Genomic DNA, 22,573 nt, shown 5'->3' with positions numbered 1-22,573 from the left:
ACTCAAGCAATACATACGAGCAGATAACACAAACTGACAGATGATTGCCAGTTTGGTTGAAACCTGCCATGTGTTTGCCTTGAAAGAAGCACACATTCAAATGGACATGTTAGCAAATCCTTCTCTCTGATGACAGCATGACATATATAAATGATCGTTGGCCAAGAGAAGGAAATCCTAACCAAATGGTCTGTTTGCCCAGATAAAGGAAGCATTTCGCCAAATATGGCCCACTGGTGTTTCTTAAGTTGCAAGGCCGAATCCCAAACCAAATCCTGGATTTGGTGCATCCCTACTTGTGACATCTGCAGTGAGATTTATCAAGTATCACATAGTCATATATTAGCATGCAGCAGTTATGTGTTGTAACCTGATCTATCAAGGAAACATTGTAATATTGCATACATAAGAATGTGTACTGTAATCATTTTTTACTCAAGAGAAAGTGAAATCGTTCCTTATAGAGCTGTGACACATGGGTCATGCTGCAGCTAGTCACAGTTTTCTATACCTTAGTCCATCAGCTACATGCAGAGCTATCCGGTGCTGGAGAGTTCTTGTGAGGCTAGCGCTGTCTTGCTGCAGGAGATGATCCAGAGAGCCTTTAGGTGCAAGTTCCATAACTAACATTCTTGGATGTACTCCAGCCGCTAACAAATACACCAAGCTAGGATGATGAAGGTGACTAAGAACTGTAAGTTCCTGTAATATCAACATACAATAACATGTCAAGAACAGGTTCACAGGTTTGTAAACTCAGGGGAAAAAGTGTAGCCCTATGAATTAAAATAAATTTTTAGCAACTTTACAATATATATTCATTACAAACATTCAATAAAAGATATTTGTAAATAAATTTCACAAAATGTTCACGATTATTGATGAATGATAAATCATACCCATAGATTCATGTTAATCTGTCCTTTCATACCAAAAATTAGAAATCAACATTTTAGTTATAAAAAACTCTTTACCTGTCTTAAAAGCCTTGAAGAAGTATGTTTGTTAAAAATTTTCACAGCTACATCTTCGCCTTTGTACGATGCTCTATACACCGATCCAAACCCTCCATCCCCTATAGCATATGATTTACAAAAGGCAGAGCTTTAGTTAATCTGTACAATAGTATATCATACAGTTTTAATACTAATGTGATCTACAATACAAATAAAACCAATCTGGCAAACAATGTCAGTCAATATTGACTGGATATACTGATGTCTATGTTACATGGAATCCAATAAGGAATGAAGGTTATAACAAAACTACAACTGCAAGCTCATGCAGTTGAGACATCACTGAAGCTCAGGGGAAAAAGGCATGAAATAGATAGATTATATAGGTACTGTATTTGTTATACTTTGCAGAATGACTGGGTTCTGGGAATTTGGTATAAATAATCTGTCCTTAATGAAAGAAATCTGTTATACTAACATATTGTTAATTTATACAATACACTATGGGGAATAATTGTTGGTTTCCACAGCATTTTGATAAGAGGTTTCCCAAGGTGGGTATATCTAGGAAACATCTGATTGCTTGGCAGTCTCGCCAAACTACGGTAGTGGATCTTTCAGCATATGGCCAGTTTTAGTGGCCAAGGTACTAATCCTAAAAAAAGGAAATCATTTTAACATTTTTGAATTATTTGCTTAAAATTAACTTTATGCGAGATGACCTTGCTGCAATTATTAGCTTTTTGGATAATGGGTTTCCTGATAAGGGATTCCATGCCTGTATATTGTTCATTAAATGCAGCTCTGCCAATAATAGTTTGCACTGTTGCCATATGTTAAAATAATAACACTCACTACCATTCCGATTACTCAAATCCTAAAAAATCAGAGACCAATTCATCATGACATATGCTTTGAAACCGGTCAGTTGAAAAGCATTATTACTTCTTGAGTTCATATAATGATGACTGTACTTTGGTCAGTTAATCAGGATATTCCTTGTCCAGTAAGAATTAATAGGGGCATGAGAGTTGGAAAGTAAAGACAGGCTAGATATTACGGTTTAGATCTTAAATATGCATCTAACCCTGTAGCCTGATTAATCCAACAGTACAATATAGTAGCAAAGCTGGTCCTTGGAGTTATTAGAATGGTAACAAGAACTATTGTGTGATATATGCAAACAGCGCAAAATGTTATTGGCCTATGTAGGTCAAAACCTGACCAAACCTGAATAGAAATCTCTCCGAATCGTCAGCTTCCGATTCGGGTGATGAGTGAGACTATAATCTGTATTTCCAAACAGGACTTTGCTTTGTGTTTGTATATTTGTAAATAAAATTTATAGTCTAAAAAAAAAAAAAGAAAAAAAGAAAAAAGAAATCTCTCCGTACTGGCTCCTACACAAGGGTGGATTTACCCATGAAGCTAAATGAGGGGTGTTACTCAGTATTTAAAAAATGGAATGCATTGGTGCCTACATTTAAACAATGTGATATTCTATGTGACTTCTTGGTGTTTTAAACCTATTTTTACACAGTTTTTTTTTTTTTTACACTCACCTACACCATTTTGATTATGTAGGATTTTACACTTGATCCAGCGGCATTAAAGTGGATGTTAAAATTGTATTTGAGAAACCTTTTTTTTTTACACCTTTATACATTCACACATAAACTAACATTGTGTGCAAATACTTAAAGGGGATTCTTATTGTAACTAGGCCTTTAAATAGGGAATGTTGCAGAAAATATCCATTAGAGAGGACTCTTACCCAGCAAAAATTCAGGAGCCTGATCAAATTCCAGTTCTTCAGCATTTAACATAATATTTCTAGGAAGGTCTGCCAGCACAATGTCAGGCGCAATCTGGGAGATAGGAATAGTTTGTCTTGAATCCTCAGAATTGACCAACAAGTCTCCTAGTTTAAAGACACAGACTGTTCAGTATGGGGAAAATACAACATATTCTCAAATGTTACCAATTTTCTTACATATGTTATACCCTACGCCAAAAACTGGTGGGGCTGGATACAGTATACTCTGCAAGTCTGCTAGAATGCATAAAGGCCCACAAAGACATGCAACTGAGAAATAAAAGCAAGTCATTCAAACATTCAATTAATTTGTGTGCTTTTCCATTTTGCTGGTGACATTAACTTTTTTCATATTTTTGAGCCTTCTGACAAACAATAAATGTAGTAGTGCAAACAAAGCTATGTGCATCCTTGTCCAGTATTATTCCAAGCCATACCTTCTTCTGCTTTTGCCTGCAGGTCAGACAGCAATATTTTTTGGTGTTCTTGCCCATCATCAAAGCTGTACAGCACCCACTTTTTTAAAAGGGTTTCACCTTCTTCACAAATATCAGTTTCAAGTAGACCTGGAAACCATTCCTCCATCAGAGAATCTATGTGGTCTACAACCTGGCCCAGTAAAATGCAACCTATAAAATAAAGTAAGGGCATAAACAGTGACCATTTTATTTACACTAAAGTTATTCTTTAAAAACATCAGTAAGTCAATGCAGTATAAAAATATGCTTGAATAGCATTGTCCATAGCCATGGCATTGTATATCGACTTTCATATTGTGTTTTTTAAACAACATTTTCCTTTCTAGTATATTCTGCTTTCATCCTGCCGACATTGTTCCCCAGCAAATGGATTTGCTTACGCACTTAATTAGTTGGACTACAAAGATTGGCATGAGCTACATGGATCACTGAACTATAACTTCAGCTTTCTGCATTGAGATACTTACTGTGAACACTGCATGTGGGATTTTTCCAATAAAACATGCTAACACATAGCTCAATATATGCATTTTAAGCTACATGTGGCTACAAAAAAGATTTGCTGCACTCTGAAAGTTTATCTTTGCTCCTTATTGTAACTGCAGTAAGGAACAAAAACAAACAGGGAGACATGATAAATTATATTAAACTAGTATATTTAAACCAAACCTCTTTTTTCCCTAATACAAGATTCAAAACCTATGGCATTTGTCCTGTTTTCACATTAAAAATACCCCAAATATACCCCAAAAAACATAAAACTTGGTCCTTTTGATTTGTCAGGTGATGAATTGCAAAGCAATTTTGGAGACTGATTTAACTTTGAAGGCTAGGACCACAATACTGCATTTGAAGCAAACTTGCACAGCAGTGCAAGTATAGAACAATTCTCATTTACCTTTTCTGCAGGATGGGACTGTCACTTTTAAAAAACTATTTGGATTTCTGTCTAAAGTTGCTGACTCCACCAAGCAGTAAGCCTCTGGAGACCAGTTTAGGTAAATTCCCTGTCTCCAATACATCCTGTTTGGACGCTGAGCTCGTTCTAAAATAAATTAAAGGTGTTAGGTAAACATCTATAATAATTTTCTTGGTTGCATGACGCATATTTGCAGACTGTACAAATTTTAAACTGAAGAATGTTTTAATGCATGTGTTATATTACAACATGGAACAATGGAAAGCAAAAGGAAAGATTGACAAATCGTATTACTCACTGTATTAATACCCTGTGCATATAATATTAAAGGTTATGTGTTACAACAAATAATCAGTACTTTGTTTTATCCCTAGCTACTTTATAAGAAACACACAAAGGTTCTATCATCTTTTAGCATAAACATCACTAAATACAGCGTTATTGTGGCTAAAGCACAAAAAGTCAATACTGAATATTCCTAAAAATTAAAAAACTGCCGATTAGATAACTTTCCTTCTTTGCTCTTAATTGGATGTTGCTTTGCAGATCTACTTTATTAAGCATAGCTGATTTATAAGTACTGGAGGAAAGCAAAACATTAATATAATAAAATATGTGCTGAGGGGGCATGTATTGTCACTGACAGAGATACCATAAAACAAAGACTGTGAAATTTATTCACCAATACAAATAAAATATTTGAAGAATTTTTGTGTATGAAAAAATCTAATCATGATCTGTTGACCTTTCCTAGGCATTTAATGGAGACTGTGAAGTTATATGCCACATAGCCCTTTCAGCTGGGACCACTCAGGTTACGAAGTTGTCCATTATGTCCCAAATGAATGTAGTTAACTCCTATTAGAAACTTGCTATATCGGTGCTGGGAACCTGTACTAAAGGCACACAAGAAATAAGTATCACATCACTGCCTATGCTGTAGAAAGGCACATAGTATTTGGCTGCACCATCAAGAATCAAAGTTCAGTCAAACTCCCATGTGAATGATGGGCCCATAATGTACATTCCCGCACTTTCCCTCAATTAGTTAGCTCCTTTTATGAAAGTTTCTACTAACCTCTTCCAGAAAGAATATACTTAGACACTTCTAAGAGGCGGTTAATAAGTCTTGACCAGAAACCCATTGGGAAATAAGACATTTCATACAACCGTATGATGACCTCTGAATTCTCACAGTGAGGAAGCTCTATCACTGGTCTGTGATCAGACAAGCTATAAACGAGAAGCAAATAAATCAATTTGATATGTACCTTTATGGATTTACAAAAAAAGATTTGGACAACATTTGGACAAACATCAGAGATCTCTACTATCCGGGCTAGAAAGTGTTTTCCCTAACTAGGTTATTTCCCATTCAAACAAATGGGAAGTGCCTGCAGGTGGTGAAGAGTGTCACAGTTGTTCCTGAGAACACTGTTGTGGCCAAAAACTTAAGGTTGTGTCACATGACTAATATATTTATGTAAATATTTTTAAAAGTTACAAATACACATATGCCCTTATAGCATGTGTTCTCCATAGAGAATAGTGTCTAAGCTCTACTTGTATAAACTGTTTCTTTTTTATGAATGTTTTTCATATGAATGGTCCATTGGTTTCAGGCTTTAGGGCTTTAGCTCATGGGCAGATTCGGGGAGATTTAGTAGCCTGGCGACTAATCGCCTCTTCATCAGGGGCGACTATCACCCCGAACTGCCTTCCCCCTGCTAAAATGAAAAATCACCTGCGGCAATACACTCACGGCACTTCGATTTCCGAAGTCAAAGCTGCCTCACTAGGAATTGTGAGTGCATTGTAGCAGGCGATTTTTCATTTTAGCAGATGGAAGGCAGTTCGGGAGATTGTCGCCCCGAAGAATAGGCAGTTGGTTGCCAGGCGACTAAATCTCCCCGAATCTGCCCATGTTCTAAAGCACTTAGGCAGCCATTGACTGCAAACTATTTTTGACATCAAAATAAATGATCATTGTAGGTCACTTACTTTTGAGCCCCTGAAAATGAGGGAACTACGTATAGAAGTGGCTGTAATTCCTAAATGGTTCAAATAATATTTTTGTTAAACCCTTTACATGTAAGCTGGAAGCCTACACTTTAGTCACATCTTGACTGCTACATTCAAATCCATTGTGGTTGCATGTAAATTCAGAGTCATATTTTAACTTCAACTAGCACATTCAAACAATTACTGAGGAAATCACTTTGGCCATCTTTATTTGCAATATACATTTTATGTATTCACTTATTATTATGTTACCTGCTGGGAATAAGAAGTTGATCGTCTCCTAGAGGCAATGCAATCTGAAACTTTTCCAACAGCTTAAAATATTGTGACATGTAATTTTTAGGAAACTTTTTCTTTTTTGCAAGAAATGTCTCCACATCTTTATAATGTATAATTCCCTTAGGGTACTTTTGACAACCATCAGCTCTCACAGTCAAAATCTGATAAAAAGTAACAAAGTAACAAAATGTAACTAAAGATATGGTATACTAGGTTATAAGTGAACAGACACTGGGGATGCAGTGAGAAAAACATTACTGGGTGGGTGATGGAGAGAAGACAGACATGTAGATAGCAGAAGATAATATAGTAGATATTGTGAAAGAGATGGGTGGAAAAGCAGGGGAAGCATGGTTTGGCACTCTAAAAATAGGCAAAGCTTAAGCCTACATTTTTAAAATCAAGATTTTGACACAGAAACAAAGTTATTCAATAATAAATTACAATTATTTTCAGCACAATATTGTGAAAACCAGTATTCAATATAAGCTTTATCTCATGGAAAGATAAATGTTCTATATATAATCAAATAAAAAATGATGCCCTTTGTGTTAAGAGTTACTTTTATGTGTGCAGTGGAAGCAAAAGCATGGCTTCTCTCACTCTGGATCTGCTGTATTACACATCCCTAGAAGAGGCGTAAGCAGATTGATTTTTGGAAAAACTGAAAGCAACCAATTGGTATCATATGACAGTGTATCTAAACAGCCTTTCAAGAGTCACTTGTGTTTGCTTATTAAGCTGGCAGTCTGTTAAAAATAACGATGTATCTGTGTTTATATAGCCAGCATTAGACTTAAAGGGATCCTGTCATCAGAAAACATGTTTTTTCCAAAATGCATCAGTTAATAGTATTACTCCAGCAGACTTCTGCACTGAAATCTATTTCTCAAAAGAGCAGAGAACAGATTTTTTTATATTCAATTTTGAAAACTGACATGTGGCTAGACATTTTGTAAATTTCTCAGCTGCCCCTGGTCATGTGACTTGTGCCTGCACTTTAGGAGAGAAATGCTTTCTGGCAGGCTGCTGTTTTTCTTTCTCAATGTAACTGAATGTGTCTCAGTGAGACATGGGTTTTTACTATTGAGTGTTGTTCTTAGATCTACCAGGCTTGATGGGAAAGTTATATGAAAACTAAAATGTAAATTACATTTCTCTGTACATATCAAAAGTAACTCTCTTATCCCCCATCTCAGCAGGCTCTATTTATGTGCACATTTTGATTTTTTGTGTTTTTTTTAAAAAGGCAGCACAAATAATCATCTAGGTGAGAAAATACAGACTAATAATTTATCAAAATAAACTGTCCTAATAAAAAAACCCTCACACAAAGCATTATTGAATATTCTAAAAAAAATATAGATTTTGTAACTAATTACAGTATATTTTAAAAATGTTCTTATTTCTATGGTTTGATTTTATACATATTTTTGACATGGTAGTTCCCCTTTGAAAGAGAAGCAAAGCCCTACACAGGCCCCTCCCCATCTGCAACAAAAAGATAGACCTGCCCTGCTCCCCTATACTTAAACTTAAAAAGGCATAGCTGTGCAGAACGGTGGCAGTTGCCATGTCTGTTCACTTTATTTCATGGGGCTGAATGGAAAATAGAACCATTTACACTAAAAGATTCTCTGTTCCTTTCTTTCGATTTGAATTCTACTGCTGAATCTCTTTTATTGTTTGTTCTTAATAGGTCACCATTTCTTGATAGAAAGGGTATGGGTAAAAAAAAAAAAATTGCACTTTTTATATTAACAAAAATCATATTTATCAATTTTAATTAAATGAGCAAAGTAGCATACATTTTGAATACAAACCCATTTTTTTATTTCTCATGTAGAACACTGAATGTTTGTCCCTTTAATGTGCCTTTATCATCACTAATGCTGACATTGCATGTGCTTTTCTAAAAAATCTGGCGACACATATATCTGTGAGTGCCAGCCGTTTTTTCTCCTTTGGTTGGATACAAAAAAAAAAAAATACTATTTGGCTTTTACATTGGAATTCTCTTTTTAAGTTTGTGACACATATAGATGTCCACATTATAGTAATTCATTCTACATGGAGATGTACGGTAGGCCATAGACCATACATTTACCACAATCCCTTAATGAGTCAGCTGTCTTTTTTTAGTACTTTTGATAGAATTTTGATAACATCACACTACAGTTACAGTATCTTTGTGACAGTGCTCAGGGGCCTACACATGCACCAACAGTTATACAGTTCTGTCAGAAATTGGCAGTTCTATGATAAATGTATGCTTATGGTCAGCTAATAAGTATATTGCAGCACCATGGCAATGGTTGGCTTTGCTGTATTGCAGTGCTGGTTTTGTATATTTGATTTCAGTCAGTGTAATATCTGCACAGAAATTATACGTTATCCCCTTGTTTGCATGGGGTTCCCCTGGAAATTCTGATTTCTTCCAACACTCCACAAACAAAGTAAGTTTGATTACTTCCTGATAAAACTGACCGTACAGTGTATACATAAGAGAGAGATCTTCAAATGCAAGCATGACTGGGACATGGACTGATACTGTCGAAATACGAAATCAATATACAGTATCTATACCATTCTATTTATGTTATTTAAGGCTTAAGTGAGAGCATTTACCCCATTGTCAGAATATAATAAATAAAAGAGTCAAAATTCACCTGTGCGATGATTTTACATAGCCACTGGGGATCAACAAAATAAAGATCTCGAAGTTGTAAAGCAGGGTCTTCAAAATGCAGCAGAACCCCTACACAAAACAGAATAAGCAACAATTAATTTTAGCTCTGCAGGAAGATTTAAAACAAAAGTTACAGGAATGATGAATACAGGAATGCAAACATAGTCAAACATTTGTTTATATTGTAAGCGGCATTTCTGTTAATTAAAACTTAAAGTAGATCTGTGTATTTACAAGATATTAAAATTTCTTTTAGAGCAGAATTATCAACACAGGGTAACATAAGCCATTTATTCTTCTGGTGTATTGTGTCTGGTCAGTACTGTTTTGATCTGTGTTTTGCATGTATACTTTCATCACTAGATGGCAACATACAAAAATAAACTCTACATTTACATTTTCAACCAGTGCTTTTGCTAACAAAGTAAGAAGTCCAAATGATGGGTAAATTAGTGTCCTCAATTCTTCAGATTTAAGAAGTCATGGCAGACATGGCCAGTCCAGTGAATTTGCATATATGTTACAGGAGAGCACAGTTTGCTTAGCTGAAGAAAACATGCTAAACAGAAAGTAGTTAGACTTTACATACAGTAAAACCTCATTTTAAAGGGGAAGTAAAGTCTAAAATAGAATAAGGCTAGAAATGCTGTATTTTGTATACTAAAAATAAACATGAACTTACTGCACCACAAGCCTAATCAAACAATTGATTTATGCTTGAAAGTTGGCCACAGGGGGTCATCATCTTGTAACTTTGTTAAGACCAAGACTGTTCACATGCTCAGTGAGGTCTGGGCTGCTTCGGGATTGTCATAAATTATCACAACAGCACAAGTCAAATAATATCTGCCAGAAGCCGATACAGCAAGACTGATTAATAATCAGAATAGGCAGACTGAACTGGGTCCTGTGTTGCCATGTAATCTAATGTGGATTCTATAGTTTTTTTATTGTTTAATACAAACTTTCTCCAACCCTGCAGAACCAGTGGCTGCAGCAAAATAAGCCTCCAAATAGAATCCCAGTTTATCTATTTAAATCTGGCTCCATGATCATTGTCCCTGGTCATAAAGGTAAAATAAAACCCAATACAAATCTCTACATAGTCGCCAACTGCTCTTCAGAGAAACAAAGCTGCTTGAGTTCTGCATGGCTTGGAAGTGAGGCGGGGGCTCCCCCTGCTGCCCATAAATATGATTATTTCCCTGCAGAGCATTTAGGGACCATCTGACAATTCCTATTCACAGCAGTAAATGAAGGGAGAATTTCACTGCATATAGTCGGTTTCTTATAAAAATGGTACACATTTTTTAACTTAAGTATATTGGAGATTGGTTTCTTTTTCATTAAAGTAGCGAAGAAAGATGAAGCAGAAGAAGAGGATCGTTCTGTGGTGCTCTCCGAGAAGAACCCTAGGCCAGTGCAGTTTTCTGCTAACAGGGTAGGTATTAATCAAAATTGTTGCTCCAAAATAATTCAAAAAAATTAGCCACTCCCAGCTCACCACCATGTGTCTCAGGAAAAGAGGCTGCCCATTCCTTGGTGTCCTTTGCACTCCATAACAATGCAAGAAAAAGATGGACAGCAGCATGGTGCCCCAATAAAAAACAGTTAAATAGCTCTGCATAAAAATCCAAAACAAGACCACAGCCTTATGCTTTAAATACACTTCTGCCCTTAATCATAGCTATGCTGCATACAAGTTTCTGTCTTCCTTATAAAAGTACAATGAAACATTGCCATCTTGTTGCTATATAAAAATGTTAAATAGAAAAGAAAAAAAGAACATAAAAATACACAATTGCATGAATAGAATCCTAATCCAATGCATATTTCTTCTGTGACACAAGTTAGCAATATTCAAAAAGTCTACACTAATCCTTTAGTAATTTATATAGCAAAATACAGTCTGTATCCATCACAATTTGTATATATTGCTGTATAAGCTCTATCCGTCTGATAAAACAATAACTATATCAATATTATTTGATATGTTTATTCAGGCCTTTATGGTTGAATAAACTGCTCACACCAACATATATATAGGTTGGTGTAGGTGGGTGCAAAGCATGCACTCAACGTGGCCCCAAATCTTTGGAGCTACACCCATCAAAGTAACAATAATATTTCTGTAAAAAAAAAAGAAGAAGAAGATCTCAGGAAATTCCCCAAATATACCCCAAAGACACAACAAGGTCTATACATTCTAGTTTTGTCTGAAACTTATCCACTAGGTCACTATGCAATGTGCAATTTATATTATTTTCGGATAGTTGTCATTTAGCCTCAACAACATAATCTGTGGTAGCGAGTACCACCAAACTGCCTCTCTTATCCGCTTTGTGTATGGTTATATGTGGTTTCATCTGTAATTTCATTGCTACCATGGTCTCATTTTTGCTCAAGTTACTGAAGTAACAAGGAAGTTTATGGTCTGTCAACCTTACTGATTTGGCCAGCTCCGGTAAAGTATCCCTACTGGGACACATTTGTTGTATAGGATAGAGATTGAAAGGATTGGATTGTTACTTTGATGGGTGTACCTTAAAAGATGTGGGGCCGTGTTGAGTGCATGCTTTGCACCCACCTACACCAACCTATATATATATGTTGGTGTGAGCAGTTTATTTAAAAAAATTCATTAGTAAAAAAAAACCATCAAGACAAATAACTTACCAAAATTCCGCTTCTCTTCAGAAAAGGTGAGAGGGTCAGGGGCGCGCCGCCAATGAGGCGAGCTGAGACGCTCGCCTCAGGCACCAACGCCGGAGAGGTTTCCAGGGGCGGCAAAAAGCCGCTCCTGGTACCTCTAAGAGCCGAATTTCCGTTTTTTAAACGGAAATTCGGCTTAACTAATGCGAGAGAGCGCAATTGCGCTCTCTCGCATAAGTGTTCCTGCCTCCCCTCCCTACAGGTAAGTCGGCGAGGGGGGGGGGGGCGGCATTGCAGGAGCCGCCTCAGGCGGCCCTTAGGCAAGAATCGGCGCTGGAGAGGGTGATGATCCATCACACAGCATTTGATTTCTTCTCCCTGGCTATCTCCTATAAGGAAGGCAGGGAGGAGAAATTGTGCACCGCACAATGGTTTTCAAGCACCTTTTTTTGAAGAGCAGCACAAGCAGAGTTCGGTAAGTTATTTCTTAATAAAGACTTTGAGATTTTAAAGTTTAATTTGTCTTGGTGGTTTTAAACAAATTTTGATGTTACTGGTCCTTTAAGAAATGTTTGTGGAGTGTCAGTTTCCTGACCAGTTTGTTAACATCCAGGATTTTCCAGAAGACCTTAAAATGGTGTGTGCAAAGGAAGGTCTTTTTTTTTTCAACAAATCTCTAAAAATTTGTGGCTTTCCTATTTTATTTTTTTTAAAAAAAGCTCTAAAAATTCCAGATTAAAAAACAAAACCACTAATACAAAGCATTGCTAGGTAAGTTGTTGAGGTACTATAGATGTCAATACGAGTTACGCTGTTCTTATTGGACTGTTCTACATCAATTTAAACTTTTAGAAGTTTTCGTATATTTTTTTTCAGAGGTTTTTGAAGTATTCGTTCAGCACGGTACTTAGTTTGCACTTTTTTATTTAGAATGTTTAATAAAAATCGAGTATTTGTTTTTTCACAATTCAAGAAAAAATGCAGTGAGTAAACATGAGTACAAATATACTCGAGAATATTCTTTGTAACTTCGAATAGTGACCATTTATTAAAGAATAAAACCATGAAAAGTTTCCAGAAAAAACTCAGCAAGTAAAAGCTGGCAAGGTTGTATAAAAGTCCATGGGAATGACAACTTTATTTATTTATTTTCACAGTTTATTAAAACACTCAAGATTTCCAACCTCATTATAAATGAATGTGACAATGAGTGTCTCACTGGCATGCAAATTTGTTTTTACACGAATAAACACGCAAGGGAATATTTTGTCACTTTTTCTCACAGAAGCTAGCATTCAAGAAAAAAGTTGTACAAGTTTTGTCTGCTTTTTTTCCCCCAGGCCCCTTGCAGTTTACGAGTTTAGTCATGGGTTCAAAAACCTCTAAAACCACTAAAAGCCAACTTTTGATAACTAGGCCTCCATGTACATTTATAGGCCTTGACCATTCCTCCTTTATTTATTTTTTAAAGATTAGTGCATGTTACTCTTGTTGTGAAGGCATATATCTTTTGCTTTGGTGGTGGGAGGGATGTTCTGACATTTTAAAGGGAATTTGTCTTGATTTTTGTGGTGTAGTTTTTATTTCTAAATTACACTGTTTATATTGCAAATAATTCACTATACCATATAAAATTTCATTCCTGAACCAGCAAGTGTATTTTTTTAGTTGTAATATTGGTTTGTAGGCAACCATCTCAGGTCATTTTGCCTGGTCATGTGATTTCAGCAAAGAGCCAGCACTGCACTATGGAACCGCTTTCTGGCAGGCTAATGTTTCTCCTACTCAGTGTAACTGAATCTGTCATGGTGGACCTGGATTTTTACTATTGAGGGAGCTGCTATCGGGTTACCTTCTCATTTTTCTGTTGTTAGGCTGCTGGGGGAAAGGGAGGGAGGTGATATTATACCAACTTGCAGTACAGCAGTAAAGGGTAACTAAAGTTTAGCAGCACACAAGTCACATGACTGGGGGCACATGGGAAACGGACAAAATGTCTAGCTCCATGTCAGATTTCAAAATTAAATATTACAAAATCAATTTGCTCTTTTGAAAAACAGATTTCAGTGCAGAAGTCTGGTGGAGCAGCACTATTAACTTATATGTTTTTCTCATGACGGTATCCCTTTACTTTTTTACCTATTATAAAATTTTGGTGTGCATATTATATTGTGCAGATTGCTATGAAGTTGTTTTGGTTACAAAATCATATCTACTCAGACCTACCCATACATTCACATATGAAAAAATAATTATATATTATATACACACACATATATAAATATATATAAATATATATATATATATATATATATATATATATATATATATATATATATATATATATATATATATATATATATATTAAGTGCAAAATATTATTAATGAAATTACCAGATTCATTGAGAAAATGTACTGCATGTTTTAGTTCATTTTCATCCAAATGTAATTGACTTTCCTCTACAATTTCTAGCATTCTCTCATGGCTGATTACAGGAAACTCCAGTGCAACAGTCTTGCGCTCATTCAGAATTTTTTTTTCGAGCTCTAGATAACTATCTGGAATCAGCTGTCCAAGTACTGGTTGTTCTCTTATCTAAAAAACAAAAAAACAATTAGCAATATCTGTATGATCTAGAATTGCCTGACCAGTCTCAACAAAGCAAATAGAAAAAAAAAAATGATTGAAAACTGTGAAAGACCGACACTGTGGTGTACACTACTTAGAACATATGTAGAAACTCTAAGCAAAGTTAGTTGACTCTGGGTCCGAAACCAGATTTAGTAAAATGCCTTAAAATATCCTGCTGGTAAGATATATTGTGATCATTTAGTAATCTGATATTAAAAATAGATTTGCCATCCAATAGGCAGCCAGGGTAAAATATGGCACATACAGCTCACTTGTAAACATTTTGCTTTCAGTATTACACACTACATGCAAGCTCTGATATCTGTTTAAAAACAGTGCCAATCCGGTTCATCTTGGTTCTACATGCCATGTCCATGATCACACCCTGTTCTACCCAATATACCCCTGCTCCCTGCTTAGCTGCTTTGGACAAGTTTGACTTTCTAAACATTTTATTAGAGTAGGTAATTTGCTGACAGAATGTGACCAGTGAGAGGGGATTTAATTAGGTTGACTCCAGAAATATGCCGGTCAATTGACATGTCTGCGAAAGCATCAAAACTAGATTTAAAATATTACAGATGCAGTTACCAACTTCCGGAAGTCATACAACAATTAATTATGATCAGTCTACTACAATTCTGTAATAGCAATCAGATCTTTGCTCACTTTCTAACTGAACTGGTGCAAATACGTGCTTATATCAAAATATAGCAATTAAAATGTGAAAGACATTAATAAAGACTTAAAATACCTTAAAATTCAAACACTCTTTTATAATTGTTTTTCTAAGCTTTGCCAAAGGGTCTGATTCTTCATTGGCATTTACAAAGTGATACTCCTGAATGGAGGGCAACCCACGCTGATTATATAATTCCTGTTTGATTTTGCCAATACAGGCTTTCTGGCATTTTTCATCAGACACATCTAAGTGTGTTCCAACCAGAATAACTGGAGATGAAGAAGCTCGAGCCTGAAAATAAATAAATGGTTTTAAAAAGCTCAGGCTTGGATACAAAATTTAAAGCTAAAAAGAAAGGTTCACACCATATTTTACTTTGGGAATTTACAGCAGATGTGTATAGAAGCTGAATTAAGAAAAACTTTACATTTTTAAATATGAGATTTTTATATACGAGAAAGCTGAAAGACAGCCACAATTGCCACTAAACAACTCTTTAACTTAAAACAGTTTAAAATATATGTTTAGCTTTACAGTAATACAGAAAGCATGGAAACAAGAAATCAAAACTGATGTTTAGAAATTTTGTGCAAAATTCTCTGGGCAGAAACTGTAGTTTTTTTATGTTATTCAAGATTAGTAACAGGAAAGGATACTTATAGGGCAGTAACCATTGAGCCGGTAGGATTTATTGGTCACTTGTTTAAAAAGAAAACATCTTATTGGTTGCAATGAGTTACTTAACTATGGCAAACGTTGTGCCTTTCATAACATCTGGGGGATAGTATTTTATAATTTTCAAATTAGAATGTAAGATTGAAACTACTCTATTTTTAAAACCCCTGCATAACGGGCTCCTGCTAACAAAACAGTCAAACTTAATGTGAATAAAGAGGCTAGTATACCGGTAAGACCTCCTTTGCAAGGCTCAGATATGGAGTAGTGTCTCCCAGTTTGCCCCAACACAAGATATAAGAAAAACAATATATTTTGCATGATTAAAATAAAGAAGGAGCAATATACTCCTTTGACTACCAAGCACATAGATACTACATGCATAAAACTGTTCCAAATGCTGGCAAAATAATTCCTTAATTCTGAAATGTTGTTTTAGTAGTACAGCCCAGTTGCTATATGTTTTCTACCGGTTTAAAGGACTAGTAACAAAAAATTGTAAAAAAAATTTGTTTGTACATAACGGAAAAAAACACAAGACACATTTAACTTTAAATTCTCAAAGTTTTTATTAAGAAATAACTTATCGATGCTCTGCTTGTGCTCCTCTTCAGAAAAGGCGACAGGGAGATGATCATAGTGCGGCGCTCGATTTCTCCTCCCTGGCTATCTCCTATAGAGGGCAGGGAGGAGAAATCGAGTGCCGCACAATGGATCGTTGCCCTTTGTGAAGAGGAGCGCAAGCAGAGTATCAGTAAGTTATTTCTTAATTAAGACTTTGTGGATTTAAAGTTAAATGTGTCTTGTGTTCTTTTTTCGTTATGTACAAGCGAATATTTTTTTAATTTTTTTTTTATGTTACTGGTCTTTTAACTGGAAACAGATAAAGGGAATATTGTAAAGGGTCAGATTATAGAACTATTTGCACTCCACTGGAGCAGGTCCATATATGGACACACACTTTTAGTTTCAAGTGTATGAACTATATCACAGATGGGTCATGCCTTTTCCTGAAATTTCCAGATTGTCTCAGGATGCATACAGGCATCCAGACCAACTGTTAACCACTGCCTTTGATGACCCAAGGTGAAAGGCTACAACAAAGCAATACTTACTTTTATGTTGAAAAGCCAAGGCTTGATGGCATCAACCTCAGAAACACCTTTGCTCAGATCATAAACAACCAGATACAAAGCTTGTGGAGACATAAAATGTGGGTGACTACAGTAGAACTCCTCTTGGCCTAAAGCGTAATTACAAAAACATCCAATCAGAAAACACGAATGCTTTACTAAATTAACTTCACCATCAGATTAAAAAATACCTGCAAAGTCCCAGACATTTAAAGTGATTTCTTTCTTTATTTTGCCTCGGATCAGGATGGGCCAGTCCTTCACATCTATACCAATAGTAGCTTTTTCTGCACCATGCTCAAGGCGTTTGCATTTCATTAGCTGTTGTACTAAAGTTGTCTTTCCACTACCCGTGTTCCCCACAATTAAAAGTTTCATGCGATTATAGGGAGCAGCCTTCTTTAAACGTTGCTGAAGAAACCTGAAGGTAAATCAGAAATCAGTTAGCTGTATGCAAACACTTTTAATATATGGCTGTCTTTTGTCAGTGTAACAGACAACACTGTGGTACAAAATTGTATGCATTGTCTACAAATTCTACCCATGTACCCACTTATTACACTTCGCTGCAAAATATGGTAGCTCTTTATAATTATGCGTTAGTAATAATAATAATAATAACAATAAAAATAATTGAAGAGTAACTTGATTGGGCAAATGTTGTGACTTTTATTACATATGTTCTGGTTGATTACAAATAACAATACTACTCTACTAAGTTAGCAATACAGCTATCCAGGCAATAAATGCAAGTGGTTTAAAGAAACCAATACCCACAATGCTTGCTCATTTAACCAATCACAGAATAAATAAGGAATCCTAAACATGGTGATTAAAAATTAATTTTAATGTTAAACAGACTGAAAAGGCCATCTTAGAGAGATCAAGATACTGCACATTTTTCATGTTCCAAACATTTCACTCAGTTTTTTTATTGCCATAAACAGTGTTATAAGCAGACAGAGGCTGATATTCTACAATTAAACATGTACCTTATGAGATCTTTGGCCTTACATCCAATGTGTTTCAAATCAATGTCCAAATGCAGTCCATCAAGAGGAAGGTCCCATACCTTTGTAAGTTTTCCCATTTCATCAGGAAAAGTTCTAAGGTCAGGGTTGTAACTTATGTCAAAAGATGTGATGTTTTCAAGATACCCAATTTCAGGAGGAATCTTTAATTAAAAAAAAAAAATGATCACTACATATATGTGGCTTGGAAACATTGGCCATTTTTAAATTTTTTTTCTATTAAAACTTTTTTATGGTGTACAAAACATTTATATTTTAACCAACATCTTACCTCTTTAATTTTATTGTTAGATAAATGTAATTTTTCAAGCCTTGACCATCTGCACGCATCTTTACGAAGGTTTAAAATGCTGATTTGGTTGTAGTTCAAGTTAACTTCTCTCAAATTTGATGATGCCCACTCCTGAGGACCAGGAAGATGAACAATCTGATTATTGCTCAAGTCTATGCTTCGTAAACTGTAAATAAAACAAAGAAAGCAACTAATTCCTGTATCTTATTTCATAGTTTTATAAATAGTAGAGGCTGAAAACAATACCATGTGCCCATTATTAAACTTTTAACCTTAAGGGTGAAAAATGTGAAATGAGAAATAAAAAAGCCTACCTCAAAACATAAGATAATGGTTATTTTGAATTCAGCATCTCAACTAGTGATAACTGGCTAACATCTTATTTTAATTAGTAAAAGTGCGATTATGAAGGCAGGAAACACATTCATTTATGTTTATTCTATTAATTATTAACATTGAGATATGACCAAGAGGCCTACAGCTGAAATTAGGAAAGGCCCATTACTGTTCCAACATCACCCCTATACCCTTTTTCTCATGGTCTCCTCTTCTGTTCCCTCTCTTTCTGCCAAAAAGACCATCTATTTCTCTCTAAACTTCCCTCCTGCACTTCTTTTGTTGTCTTCTGTACACTTTCTCCTGCTTCCTCAATTAACTTTCTACCAGAAATGGCAGCATTGACTGTTTAAGTCATTAGCAAAATATTTAAATAGCTGTCAACCCGTCAGTTCAGTTTGGCTCTCTCCAACCATTAAAATAATATTTCTTGATTACTAGTAACAGAAGTGCCTAATTCCAGGCAGGAGTGAAAATCATGCAAAGGTTTATCAGGTTAGCTATTTGAATTTCTACATTTGCAAGCTGTCACTATACTCCGTTTCTGCTTCTGTAAGAGTCTGCAGAAAAGTGGATGTTCTGTTGAACATACAGTAGGGTAACCCAAAACTTCAGTTCAATTATTCCCATTATTAATCTGATTCTGAAGAATGTTTAGTTAGGAATTGCTTTTTTTTTGCAAATACAATTTATAAATATAATAAAATTTTATACATTTTGCTGTACACTTATTAAAACGAAAAGTCATACTTCTTTTACCTGCAAGTAAAAAAAATAAATAAAAGAAAAAAAAGATACTCAGATTCTTCACCAGGGGGGCTCACCACACTCCTCCCTACTATGTCAGGGCCGCTCCGGCCATAAGGCAAGGCGAGAGCCTTGCCTCAGGTGGCATGGAGCTGCCAGTTACCAGGGGCGGCAAATAGCTGCATCTAGTAACTTTAAAAGCCAAATTTCCATTTTTTAAAACGGAAATTTGGCTCTGCTAGTGCAGCGAGTGCAATAGCACTGCCTGCACTAGCGATGCAGCCCCTCCTCGACCCGCTCCATTGCTAGAAGTTAGAAGCGTGGAGCATGAAGGGAGATGGCAGCAGTCCCTGAAAAGTGTCTGTACTATGTACAGTGGCAGCCAAAGGGAATTTAGTAAACATCTTGGTCAGCGCATAGTATGCGGACCTTAGATAGCCCTCCTCTTACATAAAGGCTTTCTCCCTTTGCTCTGAGCTCAATGCAAACTTTTCATCCACTATGAAATTTTAAAATGATTTACAGTATATATATTTCAAGATACAATACTGTAGTAACTCTACATTTCCTTTTTGTTAATAAGTGAACTTACTGAGAAAGTTGTAGAATTTCTGTTGGAATATTTGTCAATTGGTTTTGTGACAATTTTACAGTTGTTATCTTCTGTGGCAAATTGGGAGCTATAGCTAAAAGAAAAAAAAAACAGTTAGGCATTAGACATGTACAGAAAGTTGAATACAGCAAAGGTGAAAGGTCAAATGAATGTTTTTTTTTTTAATATATGTTTTTATTAAGGTTTTCCATAACAAATAAAATAAAATAAATAAACAAAGGAATTTGGAAATACAGAAAAAGAAGATAAATAGAATCCATTACCAGTATAGTTTTAGCATACACTAATAATAGCGAGAATATTATCGTCGTCTAGCTGTTAATTCTTAGAACAATAGAATGTTCTGTTTTTAGCAATAACTGCTATTGTTGTGAATAAAAACAAAGCATGCAATTTATGAAGTTTCAAAAATCTATCATCATCTTCACCTTAATCAGACATTTTATGTAAAATATAACCTTCTTAGCCTGTATTTTCAGCATTATTGAGTGTTTTTCCCCGAGTTTCTCTAGCAAATCATGGTGTTCCATCAGTGCAAAGGACTGCTGTATATAAAATAGATTTACTTCACTTTCACGATTATCCAAATTGACTTCATTCTATATATTACTAATGTACAGATGTCTCAATATACCACTATTTTTACCCCCTGAAAATAATTGTGCACAGATCAAAACATCCAACAAATGACTCTTTTGGCCCTGAGTGGTTTCTACCAGGGACAACTTTGTTATTTAAAGAATGCTGTGCAGCTGGCAGAGCTCAATTTAATGGCTGAGAGTATGGGCAACATAGTTCTCCATACATGCTTACTTGAGATACTGCAAGTCTTTGTATTTGTAATATGGAAATTTTAGAAATTAAAGGAACAGTAACACCAAAAAATAAAAATATTTACAGTAAACAGTAAATTAAAAATAGGATTTATTTACTCACCGTTAAATCCGTTTCTCTGAGGTCGACAGGGGGACACAGGAGACCGATGGGGTAAAGCACCATCCTTCAGGAGGCAGGACACTTGATTGACAGATCAAAAAGAGGGCGTGCCAGGACTCGGGCTTTACCCCTAGCACTTCCTCTTTTAGCTCAGTTGGTACCAAATAACTGGCCACCAGGCAAAAAAGAACAAAAAACAAGGTAGAACAGGTTTACTATTTAACTTATAACTATGTACAAGCATGAACCGGGTGGGATGTCCTGTGTCCCCCTGTCGACCTCAGAGAAACGGATTTAACGGTGAGTAAATAAATCCTATTTTCTCTGACGTCTCCGGGAGACACAGGAGACCGATGGGGACTTACCAAAGCAGCCCCACAAAACAGCAGGGAGGGCAACAGATTTGTTAATGCTTGCCTTTAGGCTTGCACCACTGCATGTAGAACTTTGCGGCCAAATACCGCCTCCGCCGATGCAAATGTATCTAGGCGGTAGAATTTTGTAAAAGTGTGAATTGTGGACCAGGTCGCTGCTCTGCAGATCTGTTCCACTGAGGCAGAGTTTCGCCAGGCCCAAGAGGCTCCCATTGCTCTCGTTGAATGTGCTCTGATTCGAAAGGGTGGAGTCTTTCCTTTCGCTATATATGCTCTCCCAATGGCTTCTCTAATCCATCTAGATATGGTTGTCTTGGATGCCGGTTGACCTGCTCGTGGCCCCGATGGAATAACAAAAAGAGAATCTGATAGTCTGATTTCTTTAGTACGTTTGGTATATATCCTCAGTGCCCTAACTACATCTAGGCCATGCAGTCTCTTTTCCTTAGGGTTCTTGTGATCCGGACAAAAGGACGGTACAACTATTTCTTGGTTGATATGGAAGGAGGATACCACCTTGGGAAGAAATGAAGACTTAGTTCGAAGCACCGCTTTGTCTTTGTGAAACACTAGGAATTCGGGGTCACATGAAAGTGCTGCTAGCTCTGACACTCTGCGTGCGGATGATATTGCTACCAAGAAGACTACCTTCCAAGTAAGCCATTGTAGGTCAAGTGAAGAAATAGGTTCAAACGGAGGATCCACAAGTGCTGTGAGCACCTCGTTTAGATCCCAGGTAGGTGTTGGACGTTGACGTGGTGGAGCTATGTGAGCTACTCCTTGCAAAAATTCTTGAACTGTGTTATCCCAGGCAATCTTATGCTGAAAGAGCAGTGACAGAGCTGAAATTTGTACCTTGAGAGAATTCAGCTGTAGTCCCATATCGAGACCTTTTTGTAGGAAGGACAAGATAGATGGTATGGAAAAAGTCTCAAAATCGATGCTTTTATCTTGACACCATAACCAGTAACTCCTCCAGATTCTGTGATAAATTCGCACCGAAACTGGTTTTCTGGCCTGCAGTAATGTAGTAATTACTTCCTCAGAAAATCCCTTCTTTCTCCAGATGGACTCCTCAATAGCCATGCCGTTAAATTGAAGAGCATTGGATTGGGGTGGTGAATGGGACCTTGTAGTAGTAGATCCCCCCTGCGAGGTAGAGGAATATATGCGTCTGCTGACAGATCTTGAAGGTCGTGAAACCAAGTCCTTCTTGGCCAGAAGGGGGCAATTACAATTGCCAGGAGGTCTGAGTGGCGGATCTTCTTGAGGACTCTGGGTAACATGGGAATCGGTGGAAACACATATGC

The 22,573-nt window shown here is 36.2% G+C and overlaps 1 protein-coding gene across 10 annotated transcripts in view; it reads right to left on the bottom strand.

Annotated features, from left to right (window-relative positions):
• lrrk2.L (leucine-rich repeat kinase 2 L homeolog) overlaps nucleotides 1-22,573 on the bottom strand; it is a 108,066-nt gene that overhangs the window by 24,237 nt on the left and 61,256 nt on the right. For all 10 annotated transcript variants that reach the window (XR_001934861.2, XM_018252632.2, XM_018252636.2 and 7 more), the window contains exons 27-41: nucleotides 19,933-20,026; nucleotides 18,237-18,423; nucleotides 17,927-18,108; nucleotides 17,126-17,355; nucleotides 16,917-17,044; nucleotides 15,199-15,417; nucleotides 14,207-14,408; nucleotides 9,141-9,229; nucleotides 6,445-6,632; nucleotides 5,249-5,403; nucleotides 4,150-4,296; nucleotides 3,210-3,401; nucleotides 2,731-2,877; nucleotides 975-1,075; nucleotides 512-702 (exon numbers count right to left, since the gene is read on the bottom strand). Coding sequence is in view for 9 of the 10 variants with exons in the window: in XM_018252632.2 (XP_018108121.1) it covers nucleotides 512-702; nucleotides 975-1,075; nucleotides 2,731-2,877; nucleotides 3,210-3,401; nucleotides 4,150-4,296; nucleotides 5,249-5,403; nucleotides 6,445-6,632; nucleotides 9,141-9,229; nucleotides 14,207-14,408; nucleotides 15,199-15,417; nucleotides 16,917-17,044; nucleotides 17,126-17,355; nucleotides 17,927-18,108; nucleotides 18,237-18,423; nucleotides 19,933-20,026 (2,452 nt within the window). In the remaining variant the exon portion in view is untranslated. The remainder of the gene's footprint in view (nucleotides 1-511; nucleotides 703-974; nucleotides 1,076-2,730; nucleotides 2,878-3,209; nucleotides 3,402-4,149; nucleotides 4,297-5,248; nucleotides 5,404-6,444; nucleotides 6,633-9,140; nucleotides 9,230-14,206; nucleotides 14,409-15,198; nucleotides 15,418-16,916; nucleotides 17,045-17,125; nucleotides 17,356-17,926; nucleotides 18,109-18,236; nucleotides 18,424-19,932; nucleotides 20,027-22,573) is intronic.

This window comes from Xenopus laevis, chromosome 3L, assembly GCF_017654675.1.
Source record: "Xenopus laevis strain J_2021 chromosome 3L, Xenopus_laevis_v10.1, whole genome shotgun sequence".
Lineage (NCBI taxonomy): Eukaryota > Metazoa > Chordata > Amphibia > Anura > Pipidae > Xenopus > Xenopus laevis.
This window is presented reverse-complemented; position numbering and strand designations above follow the sequence as displayed.